Raw genomic sequence first — 22412 nt, 5'->3', positions numbered from 1 at the left:
TTCCTATGATATGATCTTTCTAATTTTAATGCCAAATTAGAGATTTTACCCAATTTCACAGTCCACTAAACATTGTAAATGATAGTACCGATGTGGCATCCGTATACTATGGACACATTCTTATTTCCACATGTTTTACTTATTTCAATATATATGCAACTGGTATGACCCCTTAGATAGTAAATATTTCAGAAAAAAGTAGACAGAATACAGAGAGTCTCTGTTTATTATAGTAGTATAATCGTAGTTTACAGGTGGATAAACGCGAAAACATAATTGTCTCTAAGGAGGTATAATAGTTGTGGTTCTTGCGATCTAAAAACCATGATATGGAGAACGCTCTGATTGGCTTATTTATTTTTCATTTTTTAATCTATCATACGATTGGTTGTTCTTGTGCATTTTTAAAATCGGAAGTCTTATCTATCACTAAAAGTCAGTCTGATAACGGAAACAATATCCGGACACCTATTTTGTCGTTTTTCTCCCAAAATAACTCAATCTGAATAATCATAAGAATGGATGACAAATGCGACTATGCATGTTACCTAAAGAACACAGAGTCATGATGATTAATTGAGCGACCATCATTTAGTTATAGCCTAACACCAACAGCAGCTGAAGAAAGTACCAGACAATAACAAACCTGGGAGAATTAAAGATCCTCAATGTCTACCGTCTGAAAGAACCTGAAATAAAACAAAAGTTTGTCACTGAACTCAGAAACAGATTTAGAGTATTATTGGGAATTGATCAAACTGAAGGCAGTTCCACAGAGAAGAAATGGCAAAACACCAAAGAGGAATATCAAAACCTTGCCAAGTGAAAAGATCATTGGCTTCCGTATGAGCAGCAATAAACAATGGTTAACATCAGATACATGGAAATTAATCGATGAAAGAGCAAAACTAAAAAAAAGGATCTCAGCACTAGGTCATCAAGGTTAAAAGAACAAATACAGAAAATACATGCAGAGAAAGATAAGGAGGTAAAGAAAAGAGATAGGCAAGATTAAATGGACCATCTGGAAGAACGAGCTGAAGAAGCAGAAAAGGCTACCGCAAGAGGCGATTTAAGTACAGTCTACAAGATCACTAAAGAACTATGTAGTCAATTCAAACAACCACCTCCAGTAAAATACACAAGAGTGCACACACTGAAATGTCTCGCCTTCTTTACTAATCATTGATATTATGTTGATAATCCCAAATATAAAGCTTCATAACAACTGTCCAGGGCCGTAACTAGCCTCTTGTAATAGTGAGGCAAAATATATTCGCGAAAATTTTTGGCGAGGGGTCTGGGGCCGCTTAAGGCCCCTAGAAGCTCTGAGAAAAATAACGCAAAATCGTGAATTCTGAGCGTTTCCCAGACTCTTTCTTGCATTGAAACGGCTTAATTAATTTTTAGATATTTTTTTCGACAATCACTCAGGTCCCAAAGCAAAAACACTAAAGATTTATTGTAATTTAAGACTTTTAGGTATTAGAGACAACATTAAAAAACCGATATGTAGGATAAAGCAAAAATCGTAATTCTCATAATTATTAATACCGTATCTGTCTGTCTGTTCTTGTCTTGTATTATGATTAGACTTTTGTGATTTTTTATGACTAGATTTAAATATAGTGACAATGCAGTATTATACTTTAAGTACTTGTACTGCTTAAGTCCACACTAGGGACCATCTTCACCTTGTTTTATATATAATTACGATCTTTTACGGTATTAATGATTCTTCAAAAGTATTGTTGAAGACCATCCAGCAACTATCAAGATGAAGAACAGGAACACAAACTTTGACCATTGGTCATTTGTATTTTTTCTATGCATTGACTTTGTGTGCGATTATGTCCCCATACTCCTTTAAATTATCTGTTAAAGGGTCGCAACACGACTTAATGCAAGTTTAACCTTTCAATGTAAAAGGTCATATATGGCAATACCTTGTTTTTTTTCTTCAAATTATTTGATACCGGGAAATATGTGACCTTACTTTAATTCTTTAATTCAAACCATGTCAGCTATCTAGTTTTATTTACAATAAAACAAACTGTTTTGTATTCTTTGATATCAATCTCAATTATCCATGCATAAAGGACATTTTTTTTTGTGTCCACTGAGTAGCATCGCATATTCTTAAAATATATTTCTTGCACAATTCTGGACATTGGTGGACATGTAACATTGCAAAACCACGTTTACAAATGAAAATCAACACTCAGACTATGGTCATAAAGTAGGACAATAAATGAACAAAAGACAAACCCGGAACACAGAAGTACAAACAATAGACCATCAACTCTGAAAACTAAAAGGAAAATAGAAACATGGATAACGAAAAACATCCAGGGGATACACCAGAGAGTGAAGAGAACTTGTTTCTTGCAAGACACTTTGAAAACAATCTTTTGTTTCATTTTTTTTTAAAAATTTTTACATGAGGCATTTGCCTCAATGTAGTTACGGCCCTGCTGTCATATAAAATTAACATTCAACAAGAAATCTAAATATTGACCAATGAACCATGAAAATGAGGTCAAGGTCTAAACCATGCCAGGTAGACATGTACAGCTAACAATTTGTTAATACAACAAATATAGTTGACCTCTTGCTTATAGTTTAAGAAAATCGACCAAAACGAAAAAACTTAACACTGAGTAATGAACTATGAAAATGAGGTCAAGGTCAAATAAAACCTGCGTGACTGACATATAGATCATAAAATATTTCCCAAACACCAAATATAGTTGACCTTTTGCATATAGTATAAGAAAAAAAGACCACTGAACCATGATAGTGAGGTCATGGTCAGATGACACCTGCCAGCAAGACATGTACACCTTACAATCATTCCATACACCAAAAATAGTAGACCTATTGCATACAGTATAAGAAAAACAGACCAAAACACAAAAACTTAACTATAACCACTGAACCATGAAAATGAGGTCAAGGTCAGATGACACCTGCCAGTTGGACATTTACACCTTACAGTCCTTCCATACACCGAATATACTAGACCTATTGCTTATAGTATCTGAGATATGGACTTGACCACCAAAACTTAACCTTGTTCACTGATCCATGAAATGAGGTCGAGGTCAAGTGAAAACTGTCTGACGGGCATGAGGACCTTGCAAGGTACGCACATACCAATTATAGTTATCCTATTACTTATAATAAGAGAGAATTTAACATTTTAACTTTTATCTTCAAGTAGTCACTGAACCATGAAAATGAGGTCAAGGACATAGGACAAGTGACTGACAGAAACTTCATAGCATGAGGCATCTATATACAAAGTATGAGTCATCCAGGTCTTCCACCTTCTACAACATAAAGCTTTTAAGAAGTTAGCTAACGCCGCCGCCGCCGGATCACTATCCCTATGTCGAGCTTTCTGCGACAAAAGTCGCAGGCTCGACAAAAAATGGAAAAATCATTACAACTGAAGGGAACAGGCTGCACACTTCAAGGCTGTTTTGAATAAACCAGAACCATTAAACGAATTTCAATGAGCCCCACAATTTGAAGATTTAGATATTAGCACTGACCTACCATCTAAAGGAGAAATATCAAGGGCAATTAAATCTATGAAATCAGGAAAGGCAGCAGGCATAGATGGAATTCAAGCTCAACTACTGAAATCTGACACCAACAAAGCAATAGTCATACTGCATGATATCTTCAAAGACATACAAATGTATGCGAAGAAATTAAATTCTCAAAAGACTGACAAAAGGTCTTATCGTTAAAATAACGAAGAAAGGGAATCTTGGGAGTTGTGCCGCAACTGGAGAGGGATAACATTACTCTCAATCTCAAGTAAAGTGTTTTGAAGAATACTGTTAAACAGGATAGACTTCGAACTGAATGACAGGTTAAGACAGGAACAGACTGGTTTTAGAAAAGGGAAACACAACATCCAACTTAAGACTAAAAGCTGAGGGCACAGAAATCCAACAGGTAGATACATTTACATCAAGGAACTGTGGTAAGTAAAGAAGATCCAACACAAAAAGATATTAAAAGTAGGCTAGCCAAGGCAAGATCGGCATTTCAAAGACTACGATCCATTTGGGAGTCCAAACAATACAACAGGAAAACAAAGATAATGCTATATAACATTAATGTTAAATCTGTCCTTCTGTATGGAAGTAATTGTTGGAGAGTAACATTAACAGATATGAGATCGCTCTTAAGTTTTCACCACAATTGTATGAGGCGAATCTGCAAAGTCTTCTGGCCAAACCGTATTTCAAATGAACATTTCCTTGAAATGATCAAGTTCACATGTACCCTGAAAGAAATTCGACAGAGGCACGATGGCTGGGGCATGTTCTCAGGATGCCTGTATCCAATATAACCTGGATAGCTCTCAGATGGACGACCTAGAAGAAGCGACCAAGAGGAAGACGCAACACCACCTGGTGTCGAACGATTGAAGCAGAACTTAAGGAGCTCGACATGACCTGGGGAGAAGCCGAAACAAAGGCTGAAGACAGAGTTGCATGGCGAAATCTTGTGGCGACCTTATGACCTGCCAGGAGCGAAGAGGATAGGTAGTATCATGTTAAACTTTTTATAAATATTGTAGATATATGTAGTCTTGAGAGCGACAACAATACAATTTTTTCATGCAATTTATTTTTCCATGGGCATTAAACCCTTCTTAAAAATAATTGATCAGCACTGATATTCAAAACTGTTTGAGACATAGCTGTCATAAGATCTTGAAAGAAGTTTCATCAATTTCTGGCAAGAATTTTACATGTGAGAGTGCTAACAATGCATCTTTTTTAACAGGATTTATTTAAAAACTAAGAACTTACCTGAAAAAATAATATTCCTGACATTGCTGAAATAAACCTTCAATAATAGTTCATAACAATTCTTCAAGAAATGTAAGCTTGGGAGCTACTACAATGCAATTTCCACATATTAATATGTCTAAGGGGCATAAGAAGCATTACTCTTTGAAATAGTTGATTGGCACTGCATTTGGAATTTGTCTGAGATATTGCCGATATAAACCTTTATTTCAAATTTGAAAAAAAATCTAGCAAGAACTGTACAAGTAAGATTAAGTAAGAGTCCTAACAATGCAATTTTCCACAAAATAGATATTTACAAGGAGCATAACTCTTTTAAAAAAGTTGACCAGCTCTTATTTTCGAAATAATTAACACCATTGCTGATATAAACCTTTGACATTATTTTGATACAAATTTGCCAAGAACTGTACAAGAGAGATCTCGAAATGTAATTTATATTTCAAGCCCATAAATCTTTTAAAAATAGTTTTTCAGGACTGATTTTCAAACTTGTCTGGAACATCATTATATATAACCTTTGATATATTTTTGATTAAATATAGCAAGAATTGTACACACTAGAGTCCTTATACCTCATGGATAAACAGACCAGGTATTTCTCTGTCCCTTCAAACCTGTCGCATGGGGGATGTTAGTGTACAGTTCCCAATTTTTCATTCTGTTTAATAGAAAAAATCCTGTTAACATTTTGCATTCCGCAATGAGGTTTTAATAGGGAAATATACTTAAAGGCTAAATCAAAACTTGCTCTGACATGTTAAATTTTTGCTCCTAAACAAATAAAATGGAATCTTGCTCTGAATCTAAAGAGAATTATAGCTCTTGTATGACATCTTATTGGCTTCATATAGAAAAACCACAATTAAATAATAAGAGTATATTCTTCAATATTTAATAGAAAAATAAAACATACTTTAAATCAGTAAATTGAATTTGCTTGCTACTAACAAACAATTATTTCCTTCTTTTATAGACCAAAAGACTGTCATCAATTTCTTACAACCATAGTCATTTTAATAAAATAAATACATAAACTGAATGCAACATTATAAAAATAAATAATCCAAGACATATATAGTGAATCAAATAAATATAGGCACTTTTATATAATTTGACACACTCAGATTTACAATGAATAATGTTTTCAGAAAAATATTCAATATGACAGATAAAATGAATATAGTAACCCTTCATTTTTTTGTAAATTGTATAAATTAAAACATTTTGGCACTACAAGTGAAGCAGATTTATTCACTCCTCCTTGTAACATGTAAATTAAAATTATAAATAGAAATAACAACACTTAACAATATATTATACAACTAACCACTTCATCAATATAAATGTCATCTGATAATTTTGTCTCTATCTCCCCATTTTACAAAATTATTTGTTTTCAATAAGTTGTTAAAATAATGTCCATTCAAGGTCTTCAGTTTCAAAAAAACAAAACAGTTTTTTTTGTCATGGGTCAAATTTATTTATTTTTTACTTCCAGACTCATCTAAAATGCATTTTCTCAATGTCTTCCAAAATTGCATGCCTTGTCTTTCTTTTTTATTTTTCAATACCATTATTTTAAGTTTTATAAATAGGCTTTCTTATGAGTTAAAACTGTCAATTTTCATACAAGCTATCGGAAAAGTTTGCCCACATCATACAACCTAAAATGTTCTTTAACCAGAAGTATCAATCAATATATTGCATCCCAGGACACAAACATGTGTAACCAAATGAAATTATGCTAAAAATTGTGATAAACTTTGGAGAAATTGGACCTAAAACTGACTTTACAACATAAATTATGCATAATCAAGGGGTCATTACTTGGTTATTTATATGTGATGTGATAAAAAGAAGTCATTCTGTATCAATAGTAATATCACAACTATTTCAATGTGAAATTTGTAGTTTCTTGACTCAATTTAAAAATCATTTAAAACTTGGGGCTAATTTAACCCTTCATTTACCATGGATGTTTTAGGAAATAAACAATGTGTCACAATATTTGTAGTATTCTTTCCTTTATCAACTAAAATTTGGTTTGATAATATAATTTGTATGAAAAATCATGAAATGTAAACTTTCTGATTTCTTGCTTGTAGTTGTGTAGTACTGTAAATTCTGCACCCCTATTTGGTCAATTGAATTTTGAGGGGAAAATCTGTGGATTATACACTTCAAAATTTGGTGCAGAAAATCATATCTGTAAATAAGAACAAAAGTATTTCCACAGCAGTTTACTTACTGGATAATTTATTGTAATTTAAAAATACTCTAAACTTGATCTTAAAGGGGCATAGTAGTAAATATAAACATATGAAGATTTGGTTTTGACCAGATAATTTTAAGGTTTGCTACTTTGTTTAACATATTCAAATAATATTCTCAATGAACTAAGAATACAAAAATACACATAGCTAAGTAATTTTTTGACTGGATGCTTCTTATAACAATACTTCATCTGAACCAACCTGAGTATGTATCATTTAAATACAAATGTTGTAGCTAATCATACAAAGGCTACCAATCTAACTAAAATTGTTGTAAGTTCTATGTATCATTTAAATGCAATCATTGTAGCTAACGATCCAGAAGCTACTAAAGCACCACCAGGTTTGAAAGCACAATGTTGAACAGTATCTGTCTGACCCTAAAAAAGAACAAGCATGATTGTTTATATATATCTGACTGATGGAAAAAAAACCAAAAAAAACAATTGAGGCAAAAGATCAAGGGTCAAATTTACAACAAATGTTTGACTGAGTGGCAATTCCCAAATATCTGTCTGAAATGTGATGTAATTTTGAGTGAAAAGAACATTTTAAAAATCTTATTGCGTGTTGATTTGTGATATACCATGACCTGTCAAGTATAAAAAATCTAATATCTCCAAATACTATATTTCCCTTTAGACTACATGTAAACCTTGATTTATCACTGTTACACAGCCAGTCAGTCTATTGTTCTATTTGCTGTACTTTAATATAATGTTGAAAGCTAATTTTTGACATAATTTATGTGATGACTTATGTACATGTGGAGCATCAGCTTTAAAGGTTAACAAGTCTGAATTTACATTGAGTTTATTTTTAATACTTTGAGTCCAGCATGACATTAAATAGTGTTTCCTACAGGTGGTTTTGGTGTGTAATGGCGCCCTGCCGCGATTTCTCGACGCCCTGCCCTTTTTGGGAAAAAAATTTGGCGCCCTGGCCTAGTTTTGTCGAAATTCCTGACGCCATGCCTTTACGGTACTGAAAGACATATTTTATGAATACCGCTCGAGTTATTTCCCTTCAAACGTAAACAAAAGTTCACTAGGACGCCATTTTGTAATCGATTTCGTAATCAGCTGATTAGCAAACTGCAATAGATTGAATAGTGAATACAGATACTAATCACGCGTCCTGATTGTATCCCCCAAGTCCCAGAAACATCGTTTTGCCTAGAAGATTAATGATATGACATTGTTTTGACAAGAAACTAAACCGGAAAACGATTTCAAAACATCGATTGCTTAGATCAATATTTTTGACAGCTGATAGATTTCTAATTTACATAATATACATTGTTTGCATGGTTGAACAAGCCAATGAACGGCGATCATGAGACATTTGTCAAAGTGAAAAGTAAAAATTCTTTTCAAACTAAATACAAATGCTTGACTGTACCTTAAATGAAATGAATAAAAATCCAAACCAAATTATTAAAAGCAGAATAATCCAGAAAATAAATGAATTCCTTGATGAAATGTTGTCTTTTGTTTACAAACATGTCACATGATCATTTTAGGCGGGAAAAATACTTGGGAAAACACCTAAGTAACAGACTACTATTTCTGGCTATTTATAGACATTTAAAATAAACAGCTGATATGGTAGTGCCATGAAAGTAGTAAAACTTGGTGTATCTATATTAATTTAATTTGGAAAAGGGTGTAGAGGGGAAGGGGTTAATTTGAATTTTTTTTTTTTTTTTTGTAATTTACTAAATTTTGGTTACTAAAAATGACCAGACAAATTCTTTAAGTTAATCATTTTAAATAGTCCATTCATATTTAAAAAAAACCCCAACCTATCACCTGGAACTCTGGCTTTGGCAAACCAACATTTTTTTTCAATGTGGTCCCACATCAAGAATATGATAGACCCAGAAAGAAGTCTGTTACATGTATATACTTTGAACAATAACTATTAAGAGGTCATTAAACTAGTATTTTTTAAATGAATCCATTTTATAGAAATTGCCTGTTTATGTTAAGTAAGTGCCCTAAAATTGTTGTCTATCGCGCTTAATGTGCCCTCTGAGCTAACAATTACCCTGCCCTTTTTAAAAGCTGCAGGAAACACTATTAAAGTAAGCAATAATTCAGATTGTTCTAATAGTAAGGAATACAACTAAAGCATGTGTTTGATTTATACAAATAAACCATAATTTAATAATCAAATGTCTTATATTACAGCCTGTTACCTCTCAGCATATGGAAATCAATCTGAACCCCATAGATTTATTTTAGCTATTAAAAGTTCATTTTATCTACCAGATTTTTATGATCAAACTGACATTCTCTAGACCATATGCTGATTATGCTCATACCCATGAAGTCAAACCTTCAAGGTGATCTTTTCATGTTTTGATTTGGCCAACAGTGATATATGTTCCCAATGTAACTACAATTCCATCCTCTTTTCACCAATATATGGCCTACCCAATTAGACTTTACTAGGTTTGTGCTAACATGAGCAACACAACAGGTGCCAAATGTGGAGCAGGATCTACTTACCCCTCCAAGGAACTTGAGATCCCCCCCCAGTTTTTGATATTTCTTTCTTAGTCTTTAGTTTTATATGTTGTCTTTGTCTTTTTCTTTTTAGGCCATGGCGTTGTCAGTTTATTATCAATTAATGAGTTTGAATTTCCCTTTGGCATCTTAGGCCCCTCTGATGTTATATTTTGTTGGACACTTAAATTTGGAGATTAAGCCATTCACAAAATCCATGAATAAAAGAACTTTCACAGTAACAAGAATATTAAATTGAAGAATTTTTTGAATACCTCCAATTCCTTGATACATTCCCCTGTTAAAACATCCCATACTCTGACAGTCTCATCATCACTAGCACTGGCTAAGTATAGTCCATCAGTAGAGAAGGATAAAGCTTGTACCCATCCACCATGCCCCTCACATTGATGAATCTGTTTACCAGTTTTAGGGTTCCACATCCTTACAGTTTTGTCCCAAGAGCCTGATGCCTACAATATTAATATTCACCATGTCACAAATTTTAACTCATTATTTATTTACTACAAAAGATGCATAGTAATAAATCCTATAAAAATATATAATTGGTAAGTTTTGACAAGGGCTATAACTGGTACAGTTTAATACAAATAAGCATACTGACATGAAAAATTTGTGTAAGGGTTCCGCGGAACCCAGTGTCTCGCCTACTTTTGCTGTTAATCCCAGGCTCAACAAAAATGAAGAAAAAATTCAATACAAATATTCCTCTCTATACTATCTTTTGATTTGTAATAAGCTTCTGTCCAAGTTTGGTAAAAACCCAGGATAATTTACGAATCTAATAAATGTTTAAAAAAAACTTTAACTGCAGACTGTATGTAATGTTAGCTAGAAGACAAGAGTGCACACACTGAAATGTGTCGCCTTCTTTACTAATCATTGATATTGTGTTGATAGTCCTAAAAATAAAGCTTTATTACAACTGTCACATTAACTTAACATTAACCAAGAAAACTACATTGACCAATGAACCATGAAAATGAGGTCAAGGTCAGATGAACCATGCTAGGCAGGCATTTACAGCTAACAATTCTTCCATACAACAAATATAGTTAACCTATTCCTTATAGTGTAAGAAAAACAGACCAAAACACAAAAAACTTAACACTGAGCAATGAACCATGAAAATGAGGTCAAGGTCAAATAAAACTTGCGGGACTGCCATATACCGTAGATAAAAAAATATTTCCATACACCAAATATATTAAGTTGACCTATTGCATATAGTATTATAAAAAAAAAACACCTCAAAAACTTAACTTTGACCACTGAACAATTAAGTCAATTTAAGATGAGGTCAAGGTAAAATAAAACCTGCGCGACTGACTAATAGATCATAATATATTGCCATACACCAAATATAGTTGACCTATTGCATATACCGGTAGTATCAGAAAAAAAGACCAAAAACTCAAAAACTTAACTTTGACCACTGAACAATGAAAATGAGGCCAAGGTCAGATGACACCTGTCAGTTGGACATGTACACCTTACAAACCTTCCATACACCAAATATTGTTGACCTATTGCATACAGTATAAGGCAGCAACCATTTGATTTTCTGGGGGGGCTATGGTTTTTTTTGGAAAAAAAAGTTTGTTTCCAGTTTTTGGAGAAAAAATAATTTGTTTTTGATTCTAAGAAAAAAAAATTGTTTGTTTCACCCTCAGCTGCCACTATATGTAATGCTAAAATTGAAAGAAAAAAATTGTTTTCGACTTGTTTCGAAAAAAATAGATTGTTTTTCGCTGCAGGCAAACAAAAAATTTGTCCAGAAAAAAAACCCATAGCCCCCCCCAGAAAATCAAATGGTTGCTGCCTAAGAAAAACAGACCAAAACACAAAAACTTCTGGAATCATGTCTTTCACCGGAAAAGATCGTCAAATTTGCACGCCTTTATGACGTCATTTACCAGATAAAGCGTGCCTGTATCCCTGCTCTATTAAAAGTTTCCATCACTTTCATAATCGTCATTCTGTAGGATAGTATAGAAATAATTTATGTTCCGTAAGTACTTAATCTTGGTTCCCGTATGACTGAGGGAGGGTGACCATCTTATTAGATTTTAATTTCCTAAATATTGTGTACAGCATCAAATCAAACGTTTTCAACCATTTGCTCAACATTTGTTGGAAAAAACATTGCATACATTTTTGTCACGTGATGGAAGTCACATGACCGAATCGCCTTAAAACCGTATCCTGGAACTGGCCTATGTTTCCTGGCAGAAAAAAACTAAGTCCATGGCCATTTACAAGAAAAATACGGAAAACAGGAATTTTTTTTTACAAAATTTACTTCTGGATACTATCTTATGATCATAAACAAGCTTCTGTCCAAGTTTGGTAGAAATCCAGGATAGTTGGTCCGAGACTACAATTATTTCTTAGTGCATTTATTTTACAACTCCAATTATGGACAATTTTATGCTTAGAGAGTCTTGAAATCTTTTTGACAGCTTCAGAAGTGCTAATTTTTAACCTTTTTTAGCTGGACCAAATCACTACTTTCCTTTAAAATTCTGGACCCAAATTTTTTTACAGCGTAATTTCACCCCCCCCCCCCCCTACTTGGGAAATTTTTTTTTGAAGGGGTATAAAAAGAATTGGCAAGTAATCCACTGTAAACACTAGAGACTATATTCGTGGACAACGGAAATCAAGGGACGACAATTGTGGTCTCGGACCAGTTTAAGAAAGTTATTAAAATTTAAAAACTTTAACAACAGAGTTAATATTTGTGGACATTGCCAGTGACGACAACGATGATGGAATGTAGGATTGCTATGTCCCCTTTTTTCAACTAAAGTCAAAGGCTCGACAAAAATGAACACTAAGGTGAATGTCAACATAGTAATGTGCTTCTTACAGTCCTTAAAAATAGCCCTTTTTACTGTTTTTTACAGTTTGTTTTATGCTGTGCTGTTTCACCATTGTGCCAGGTTAAATGAGGGTTTCACATGTTTCATCCCTCCCAGGGGTTTCATTATCTTTCATGTTGACTGGTACTTTCCACGTTTCTAGGTGGTACTTTTCAATTTAATCCATGAATATCTTCTATAAAAATTCCTACATTTAGGCGGTACTTGTCAATAGCATAGGAGGGTAAAAGTACCGGGTACCGCCTCCTAATGAATGGCCTGCCCTCCACATTCTCTATCATCTATGTGTCTGTCATAAGTCAAGAGCCTGCAGCTGTAATTCAGAGGTTGTTTCTGGTTCCTGTTTGACACATTTTTTTCCTTTATTATATAAGGCTGTTTAATAATTGTTTTACATTTTGACATATCACTGTCTTTCCTAGCTTAATACATAGTATCTGCTTTGCTCATTGTTGAAGTCCATAGTGACCTATAGTTCCTCATATCTACTTCATTTTTTCTTTGGTTGATATCTGTGTCATTTACTGTCATACAACATATCATTTTTAAAATTTAGAAATTTAGACAGTAGTATTGGCTTACACAAATCTGTTTTTGATTAATATGACAACAACCTTTGATGAATTGTCCTCATTATATGTCACCATATAGGGTAAGGTTGCATTCCAATATGTATTTATACTTGATTACACTTCTTAAAAGAATTTTTAAGCACAAATATGGTTCTGTTATAGTTACTATGACCTTGACCTTTGACATGGTGACTTCAAAATCAAAAGGGATCTTCCAAACATTACATATGACAGTTTATGACCATATGTATTGGTATTCAAGTAAGGGTACAATCAGATATGATATTAAGTATTTGAGTTAGCATCCTGAGACAGAATGACTGACAGTTGGATGGTGGAAAAAAACCTCTATACTCTGCTAGAGGTACTATTGACATACTCATATTAAGATTTTTGAATGAAAAAAAAACACTACATAAAAATTTGATGTTTTGATTTTGCTGTTCATCAAAACTCAAGTGAAATAATTTTAGACCTGTTTTTCGAAATGGGTGGTGCCAGAATCTCTAAAACTAATGACAGTTTTGATTTGTGACACAAAACTTTAAAAAGATTGAAGCAGATACCGGTAATGAATAAAACACTTTCCCATGATATGGCTGCAATAGAAGTTTGCAATCAATGAGAGGGGTATGTCTTCTTATAATGAAAACCACTTTATCTTTCCAAATTCAATAAAAATTCAGGCTATCAGTATGGACACAATTTTGGTTATAATGAATAATTTTATTGTCCCACACGTAACCCCTTGCTGGGGACATGGAAATACCGGACATGCTTGCATCTGTCTGGTCTGTAAGCTATCCAGCAATATCTCGGACAAGTTCTAAAATGGTGGATGATCAATTTTTAAAAAAAATGAGCTATGCCCTTTGGAAATGTAAAATAAGTGCAACGCAGGGACATTCTTTTATCTAACAGGTATATGTCATTAATTGTTATATCCTTACCAGCATGCCATCTTTTGAGAAAGCAACAGCATGTATATTTCCTTTATGTCCTTCCATTGTTACAACAGAATCATCTGGATCATTCAGAGTCCAAACTCTAACAGTAAAATCCCAAGAACCTGTGGCCTAGAAAACAAAAATATGGTTAATCAAATATAAACTTGATGTGGTTTTATTTTACGATGAAATGCTCATAGAATTAATTTTCTGTTTTTATTTCATAGGCATGAATACTTTTTAACGTTAAAAAATGTATTTAAAAAATAATCTTCACTGAGGGACTGTGCAATATTTATCTGAGGGTGGGACCGGTGCAAACATGGACGGGGCACATACTTTTTTCATGCAATTAATGAGCGGGGCGCAAAGTTTTTTGTAACAAACCTTTGGCGGGGCGCACACTTTTTTAAAAACCCTTCGTGTGTGCATAAAAAAATTAAATCAGAGTATAACAGATTAAAACTATTTGTGATTTCTGTGGAAAAAAGTAACTTGATAGAAAAAGAACAATTGAATCTAAAACAAAATAACCTAATACAGTGCTTCAATATATTTTTGTGTATTTATGCTTTTAATAATCATTTATAAAAAAAAATGAAATTCTGATCAAAATTCTGGAAAACTATAAACAATGTTTTGAAAATTAAACATATGACATAACATATGGTAATAAATGCTTAAACATAAAACAACTTCAATTGTATTTTAAATAAATCTTTAACATGACAAAATTAAATTCTTAAACATTAAAAGAATTACAACTTAATCTATGAAAAAGCTGAATTATGTCCCTTGGGAGTATTAATTTCCAACAAAAGTCCTTGCAAACAGTAGAAAATGAAAAATTATGTATGCCTGATATAATTAAAGATATAAACTACAAAATCAAGCACTATTGAAATATTTTCTGCATGAATTGCCAAGAATGTGAACAAATTCTTTACACAGGAGAATATAAATTCTATCTAAATTTGGCCTCAAGTGGGCCTCTTTTTTTCTTAGATGGACAATTTTAAAGCTGAAAATGCTTCTAGTATGATTAAATATTGCCTTACTCCATAAACAGTACAAACTTAACCAGAACATTTCCAATTTTAATAGCTAGAGAAATACCCAAGTGATACATTAGGGAATTACACAGCAAAGAAGGCAAATATTTCAGTTAAAAACATTTGTCGCGTCTTGAATTCTGGTGTTTCCAATTGAACTATTTATTGCGAAAGGTGAAAAGAAATACAAAAGAACTATAGTTTGGTGCATTTTATACAATATAGTTAATATTGAACTCCCAGAATAAAGTTTTATATCAGTACCCATCAATTTGACTTATTATGATGAATCAGCACTTTTCTCAACACAGTATTGTTCTCAGTGAATAATTTTTATTCTTTGTGATAAAAATCAAATGTACTTATAAAAAGCTTCAAAATAGTATAAAATAACTGAAGTCTGATGCCCACTATCATTTTACACCAAATTTATGAAATTTTGGAAGTCTTTTCAAATAATTGTCTAGAAAATATTTCAATAGGTTATCAAATTTATTTTGTAAATTTACACACTGCAATTATTCATAGATAAATACAAAAAAATATATTGTACCCTTACATTCAATCACAGCGCTCCTAAGTTGACTTCCTTCAAAAATAAAATCTTTATAATATTGAATTAAATGCATTTGAGTTGAAATATCAACTCTGATATACATGTATTATTGAATGTTGTGCATTTTAGTTAAAAAATATCATGTTTCCATATATGTGTTTCATTTTTTTTCCAGCGGGGCAAGGACTTTTTTTTTCATTAATTGAAGCGGGGCAAGAACTTTTTTTATAATAAATATTGGCGGGGCATACATTTTTTTTTTTTTTAATATTTGCTGTACACCGGCCCCACCCTCAGATAAATATTGCACAGTCCCTGAAGAACATTTATACAACTATATGATGGATACTTTCACATATTTTTATATGAGATGTTTGTGTTTGATACTTGATGACCTCTGTAAAAATTGCTTTACAACTTGTTTAATCTTGAGGTTTAAGACCTTACATTTTGTAAAGATACACATCTATTTGTTCAGAACAACATGTTGACTCTAAGCCTTAGATATTTTTTTAGCATGTCACTGGTTGGTTGTTTCAGAAGTGTTAACCCAACATTGATTTGAATAGATTTAAATGTAGGAGCATGGTTAAAATTTAAGAAAATCATGGATTTATAAATTATTCTCATTATTTCCTATTTTACAAAGTGCAAAATAGATTTAAAATTTGTGAAGCATAAGACCTGGATTAAAAATAGATACAGAGAGTTTCTGAAACAAATGCTCAAAATATTTTCTACATAAATAAATTTATTGATTTCTTAATGAAAACTTTTTTTCTTAAAATCTGATAATACATAGAGATGTGATAGCTAACTTCAAATACAGGTAAAATTACTTACCAACCATTTACCATTTAATGAGAATGCTAATGACTGTACAACACTCTTGTGTCCTGTCAAAACTCTGATGGGGAATCCTTGCTGAATGAATACATTTAAAACTCATATATATTTTAATATACACCTAAATACCTTTGTCTTTGAGATATATACAAAGAGGCCCCTGTTACATGTACATTATTTTGTTTTAGTTTTAAATAATGTTTCTCCATACATGAATTATTAGGTACATTGTCAGTGTACTTGCAACTAAACATTAAACCAACAATAACTTCATACTATGAACATCAAAATTATTCTCCTTAAATCTGTATAGGAAGTTTTATCTAGCTCTAATTGTATAGTTTTATTGTTGATATTCACCCCATATGTATCAAGTGTTAAATTAGGTTTATTTATATTACAGAAATTTCTTGGTATTCCTTATTGGAAGATTTCATATACACAGAAGTAGTATACCTAAAATGACAAAGTTATTTTTCCTTTACCTGTTTTTTAAAAGTGATGATTTTCTAAGGTTTGTTAAATATTTCACGGTGGTGTCTTGCCATGGCTTTGTTTGGACTTGTTTGTTTGCTTTTGGTTTGAATGTTTGTCCTTAATAATTTTATTAAATATGTATTTGCATTCAGGCATCGCAGATCAAATTTATTCCTTCATAGTGTGTTAATTTACGATTTTTGATTGAGTTAAGCCTTCCAATTGATATTTTATTGTGTGTTTTTCTATGTTGTGATGTAATACTATTGTTTCAGAAAAAGGGAGAAGGTTTGGTACCATTAAAACGTTTAATCCCACTGCAAATGTTTGCACCTGTCCTAAGTCAGGAATCTGATGTACAGCAGTTGTTGTTTGTTTATGTAATTTATACGTGTTTCTCGTTTTTTTTATATAGATTAGACCGTTGGTTTTCCTATTTGAATGGTTATACCATAGTAATTTTTGGGCCCTTTATAGCTTGTTGTTTGATGTGAGCCAAGGCTCTGTGTTGAAGGCCGTACATTGACCTATAATGATTTACTTTTATAAATTGTTATTTGGATGGAGAGTTGTCTCATTGGCACTCATACCACATCTTCCTATATCTAAAAATGAGATTAAGAACTCATTGGGACAATGTGAAAATATAACACAGAATTTTTCTTTGTTATGTGGCCTTATCTTGACATATGATAAGAATGGAGTAAAGCCATGTTTAAAGCTTAAGACTGATTGATAGTGATAAATTGCCCAAAATGGCAAGTTGATAGTATGATAGCTGGCTGAATTATTGCATATCAATTTCTACTAGCCTGTTAGTATAAAATGGCTTTGATTGTGGACTGTTAAATAGCATTATTAAAACTACTTTAACATTGAGATAGTTTTCTCGATTGAATTTGTCATTTTGGGGCCTCTTATAGCTAACTTATATGATGCAGTATGGGCTTTACTCATTGCTGAAAGCTGTACAGTTACCTTTAGCTGTTAAATACTGTTTCATTTGATTTCTTGTGAAGAGTTGTCTCATTGCCAATCATACCACATGTTTTTTATATGTTTATTTGGAGACTGTTTTACAATTACTGTATATCTATTAAACATCATATATTTTTTACCTCAATATCCCTATAAATGTATTTGATGCAAAACTCATATCAATTTAACATATTTGTATTAACTACAGTAACATTGAAAATCTACTTGAAGAAGGAAAACTAACCTCAACATTCCAGATTATAGCCGTCCTGTCCCAGGAGCCTGAGGCTAATTGTTTAGAGTCTGGAGAGTAAACAACTACCTCTACACTCTTCATGTGACCTAAAATATTTATAATTAAATAATTTTAATTGAAAAAAAAAGAAATCTAGTTTTATTTTATTTCTTTTTTTAAGTAGTTTCTCTTTCAGAGATACATGTATATACAAAAACTTGAATAATAATACAATTACATATAACTGAATTTTAATGTGCGTATTGTTATGCGTTTACTTTACTACATTGGTTAGAGGTATAGGGGGAGGGTTGAGATCTCACAAACATGTTTAACCCCGCCGCATTTTTGCGCCTGTCCCAAGTCAGGAGCCTCTGGCCTTTGTTAGTCTTGTATTATTTTAATTTTAGTTTCTTGTGTACAATTTGGAAATTAGTATGGCGTTCATTATCACTGAACTAGTATATATTTGTTTAGGGGCCAGCTGAGGGACGCCTCCGGGTGCAGGAATTTCTCGCTACATTGAAGACCTGTTGGTCACCCTCTGCTGTTGTTTTTTATTTGGTCGGATTGTTGTCTCTTTGACACATTCCCCATTTCCATTCTCAATTTTATCATGGAACTTTTATGATGGCCTAGAAAAGATATAAGCATAATTGTTTTAAATAGAACTTAACACTCTGTTATTTTAGCCTTCTACGATTAAGCAGCATTTAAAATTTAAACGTTAACAAATATCTTGTATATTATAAATTCTGTCTGACAAATGATGAGCATTCTTAGTGAAAAACATTAAAAAGTAAAAATGTAGAGTAATTGCAACACACCTTCTAAGATATGAAGATTTTCCCCATCTGAAGTTCTCCAGACACGAATTGTTTTATCATAAGATCCACTAGCAAATGTTTTACAGTTAGGACCTATAGCAACACTTTTTATAGCACCTGAAAAAGAAGAAAATATACATGTTTTCTATTCAATTTTTCTTCAAAATATTATTGCAATCATCTCTTCAAAATCAAACAGCAAGGTAACACTTACTAGTAAATTTACACAAATTTATAATGGTTCAGATTTATGTTATTTAATTAGCATATTTCGCAAATTTAAAGAATAAGGTACAACCCAGAATTAGCCCTTTAATAAAACTTATTTCAAAATATTTCTGATTTTCAGAAGCACATATTGAAAATTTACTTTCATTGCAACTTAGTTTTAAAATATATTTCCTTTTCTTTTCATTGGTATCAAGTGATATCACCATTAGCAGACTGAAAATTCAGTGTAATGACAAAATTATACAATATCTGGACTATACAAATGTGCATGCCAGCTTGTATATTTAATTAGAAATCAAATAAAGCACACAACAGTTCACAATGATGTTTATTTAAACAGCAAGTATGTTTTGTTTCTCGTACAAATGTATACACTGACAAAAGTTTTGCTTGGACTCTATGTAAATTTTATTAGCTAAAATATTCGTTCATGGTTTTGTTTGGTCTTACTGCTAGTTTGAACTAATTTTCACAAAAGATAGCAATAATTTATAAAGTCAGAACTTCCAATTCTTTTATTTGACAATTAAAACTGATAACAGCAACAACTCAGATATTCTAGTTAAAAACAAAAAGTCAAATGTACACAATTATGAGAAAACTATCTCTCTCTATACATTTTTGTATATATACCAATATGTCCTTTAAGCTTGCACACCATTGAACCGTTTGTGGCATCAAACACACGAACTCTTTCATCATCAGAACCTGTTACCATTATTTGGAAATCTGGTGAGAACGCAACACAGTTGACCTATAAAAACAAATCAATCAAGAATAACTAACATTTTATTTTTCATTTTAATTGCATGAAATATTTCATATACATGTTCTTGTAAATGCATCATCACATCATAATGCTATATACAAAATATGATAGAACTGACAATTCCTTGTTAAGTTGTAATAAGTGAAGGAATGATTCAAACTTAGAATATTAATTCAAGAAGGAATATAAAAAATGGCAATACAATGTACATGTATATATTGGTTTATTAGTAATATTTTTTCATATTTGAATAAATAAGCACCTGAGTTTTTGGTTGGGTTAGAGTTTCTGTCTTTAATTTTCTAATTATATGTTGTGTTTTGTGTACTATTATTTGTCCTTTTTTTTCTTAGCCATTTCGTTGTCAGTTTATTTTCGACTCGTTAGTATAAACAGTCAGCCCTCTTCAGTCTTGTATATACAGTCTTCACGTCGAGTGGCAGCCCAGGCTGGTAAAATTGCTCTCGGCCTGTAAAAATCAGACTTACAGGCCAACAGAATCTAACTAAAAATTTTCAAAAATTGAGCTGCGGGCCTGTAGATTTAGCAGTTCAGCGTGAAGACTGTATATATATCACTGCTCTTGTAATTAAGCTTTCGAGATGGGACAGCCATATTTCTATGATGTCCATAGGATTTGTACATTTACATTGTATCATAGACAGTTCATTAATTAGTGGCATACATTTATATATACTTGACTTTGTTACCTCATCCTTGTGTCCAGTGAATTTCTTTAGGTCCAATTTGTTGTAATCTCTTGGACCTCTAAACATTTTTACCGCCGATCTTTTTAAACTGATTCAGCAGGCTCTGTATTACCCCATTTAAAACAAATTATTGATTATCCTCAACTAATTATACGTCTTATCATATGCCTAACTTATGGCATATTTCATCTTCAAAATCAGGTTTACTCGGAATTTCAAGTGTCTTGTCAACAAATACGTAGATTATTGTGTACTTTGTGTTCATCCATATATTAAATGATTTATGACCAAACAATAGCTTCATATAAAAGGATTTAAATTAAGATTGACCGATAACATCAGGTAAGATTGTTTACACTAGAAACGGAAACGTGAATCAGATTCTCGTTATAAACGAGATCGGAAATAAGAATCAATGCAATTCGCCCGACAATCAAATCGCCCTACATCAAATCGCCCCAATCTTGTGTATCAACTCGCCCCACTTATGAAAAAGGGTAAAATTCCGATAAACATAGTTCTGACAACTCGCCACAGTTATGAAAAAGGGTAAACTCCCGTTTGATATAGGTCTGACAACTAGCCTCAATAGTATGGAAAAGAAAGGATTAAAACCCGCTGAATATAGGTCTGCCTCGTTAAAAAACAAATTCTGTTATGTTCTCAAGTGATTTGTTTTACTATTCTGTAACTTATTAATTAAATGAAAACTTATGAAAACCTTAGAATTTTTTTTTCTTTACTTTAATTTTGAAACCATATATCTACATTTGTGGTCGAATATTGGTATCACGTCGTCGTCGTCGCCCTAAAACAGTTAGTTTCCGGACAATAATTTTAGTATTAGTAATTAGAAATCTATGAAATTTAAACACAAGGTTTATAACCACAATTGTAAGGATTGGCTTATGGGGGGGGGGGGGGGGGGCTCAAACCGTTTAGGAGTATGGGCCAAAAAAGTGGGAAAACAAGGGTTTTCAGGTTAAAGGACGATTTAAAAGCAGTGTAAGGGAGGTAATCCATAGTGTTGAGATTAATTTTTCCAATTTTTTTTTTTTGGGGGGGGGTCAATTCGCACAGGCACAGTGTATTTGTCTTGCTGTATATTATGTCCATTTTTGCCCTAACTGTTCAGAGCTGGACCTCTGCGGTCGAATCAAGCTGCGCCTGGCAATTTATTTTCGTTTATTTTGTATACTACAAATATTAGTATACTACAAATACACTGCGGACCAAAACAACATTTAAGAGAAGAAATCTTTAAAACAAATTAAAAAAATGACTTCTAATAAGGGCCGCTAATAAGTGTGTAATTAATATAGATACCAAAAGATGTAGAAATGTCTGAAGTTTATTGTTTATTTGGTTATAATATTATACATGCTCATTTTAATTTTCACAAATAAAAAAATATTTCTTGAAAAGTTTGCTATTATTCTAACCAAATTAAAATCGTAAAAATTGGCATTTGTGTTTAACTCATCAGATGATGAAAACGAAACTCCAGAAAATTATGACTAAATAAACAATAAAACTTTAGACATTTTTACATCTTTTGGTATCCATTTTATAAAAATCGCTCATACAGTTACTTGGTAATATTTTTTTGAAAAATATCGATTTTAATTGAAATAATAGGACATATTTTTTGTCCCATGACTGTAAGTCAAAACCACAAACAGATG

The 22412-nt window shown here is 32.3% G+C and overlaps 1 protein-coding gene across 2 annotated transcripts; it reads right to left on the bottom strand.

Annotated features, from left to right (window-relative positions):
* Window positions 1-5716: 5716 nt before the first annotated feature.
* Window positions 5717-21105, bottom strand: LOC139513078 (WD repeat-containing protein 38-like). Of its 2 annotated transcripts, XR_011662384.1 has the most exons (9): window positions 20728-20931; window positions 19882-20002; window positions 19018-19134; window positions 18200-18297; window positions 16498-16578; window positions 14050-14175; window positions 9897-10094; window positions 7280-7491; window positions 6927-6981 (listed from the first exon to the last, which is right to left on the bottom strand). XR_011662384.1 is itself a non-coding variant. In XM_071301228.1 (8 exons), exons 1-8 carry the CDS (start codon window positions 20791-20793, stop codon window positions 7399-7401), a joined length of 900 nt encoding a protein of 299 aa, XP_071157329.1. In that variant the 5' UTR covers window positions 20794-21105; the 3' UTR covers window positions 5717-7398. The 2 variants fall into 2 exon arrangements, 1 of the variants encoding a protein (XP_071157329.1); XM_071301228.1 differs by having other exon boundaries at window positions 5717-7491; window positions 20728-21105.
* Between the last annotated feature and the right edge of the window lie 1307 nt (window positions 21106-22412).

The sequence above is a fragment of the Mytilus edulis genome, chromosome 2, assembly GCF_963676685.1.
Source record: "Mytilus edulis chromosome 2, xbMytEdul2.2, whole genome shotgun sequence".
Classification (NCBI taxonomy): Eukaryota; Metazoa; Mollusca; class Bivalvia; order Mytilida; family Mytilidae; genus Mytilus; species Mytilus edulis.
The sequence above is the reverse complement of the archived record's forward strand: the minus strand, read 5'-3'. Positions and strand labels throughout refer to the sequence as shown.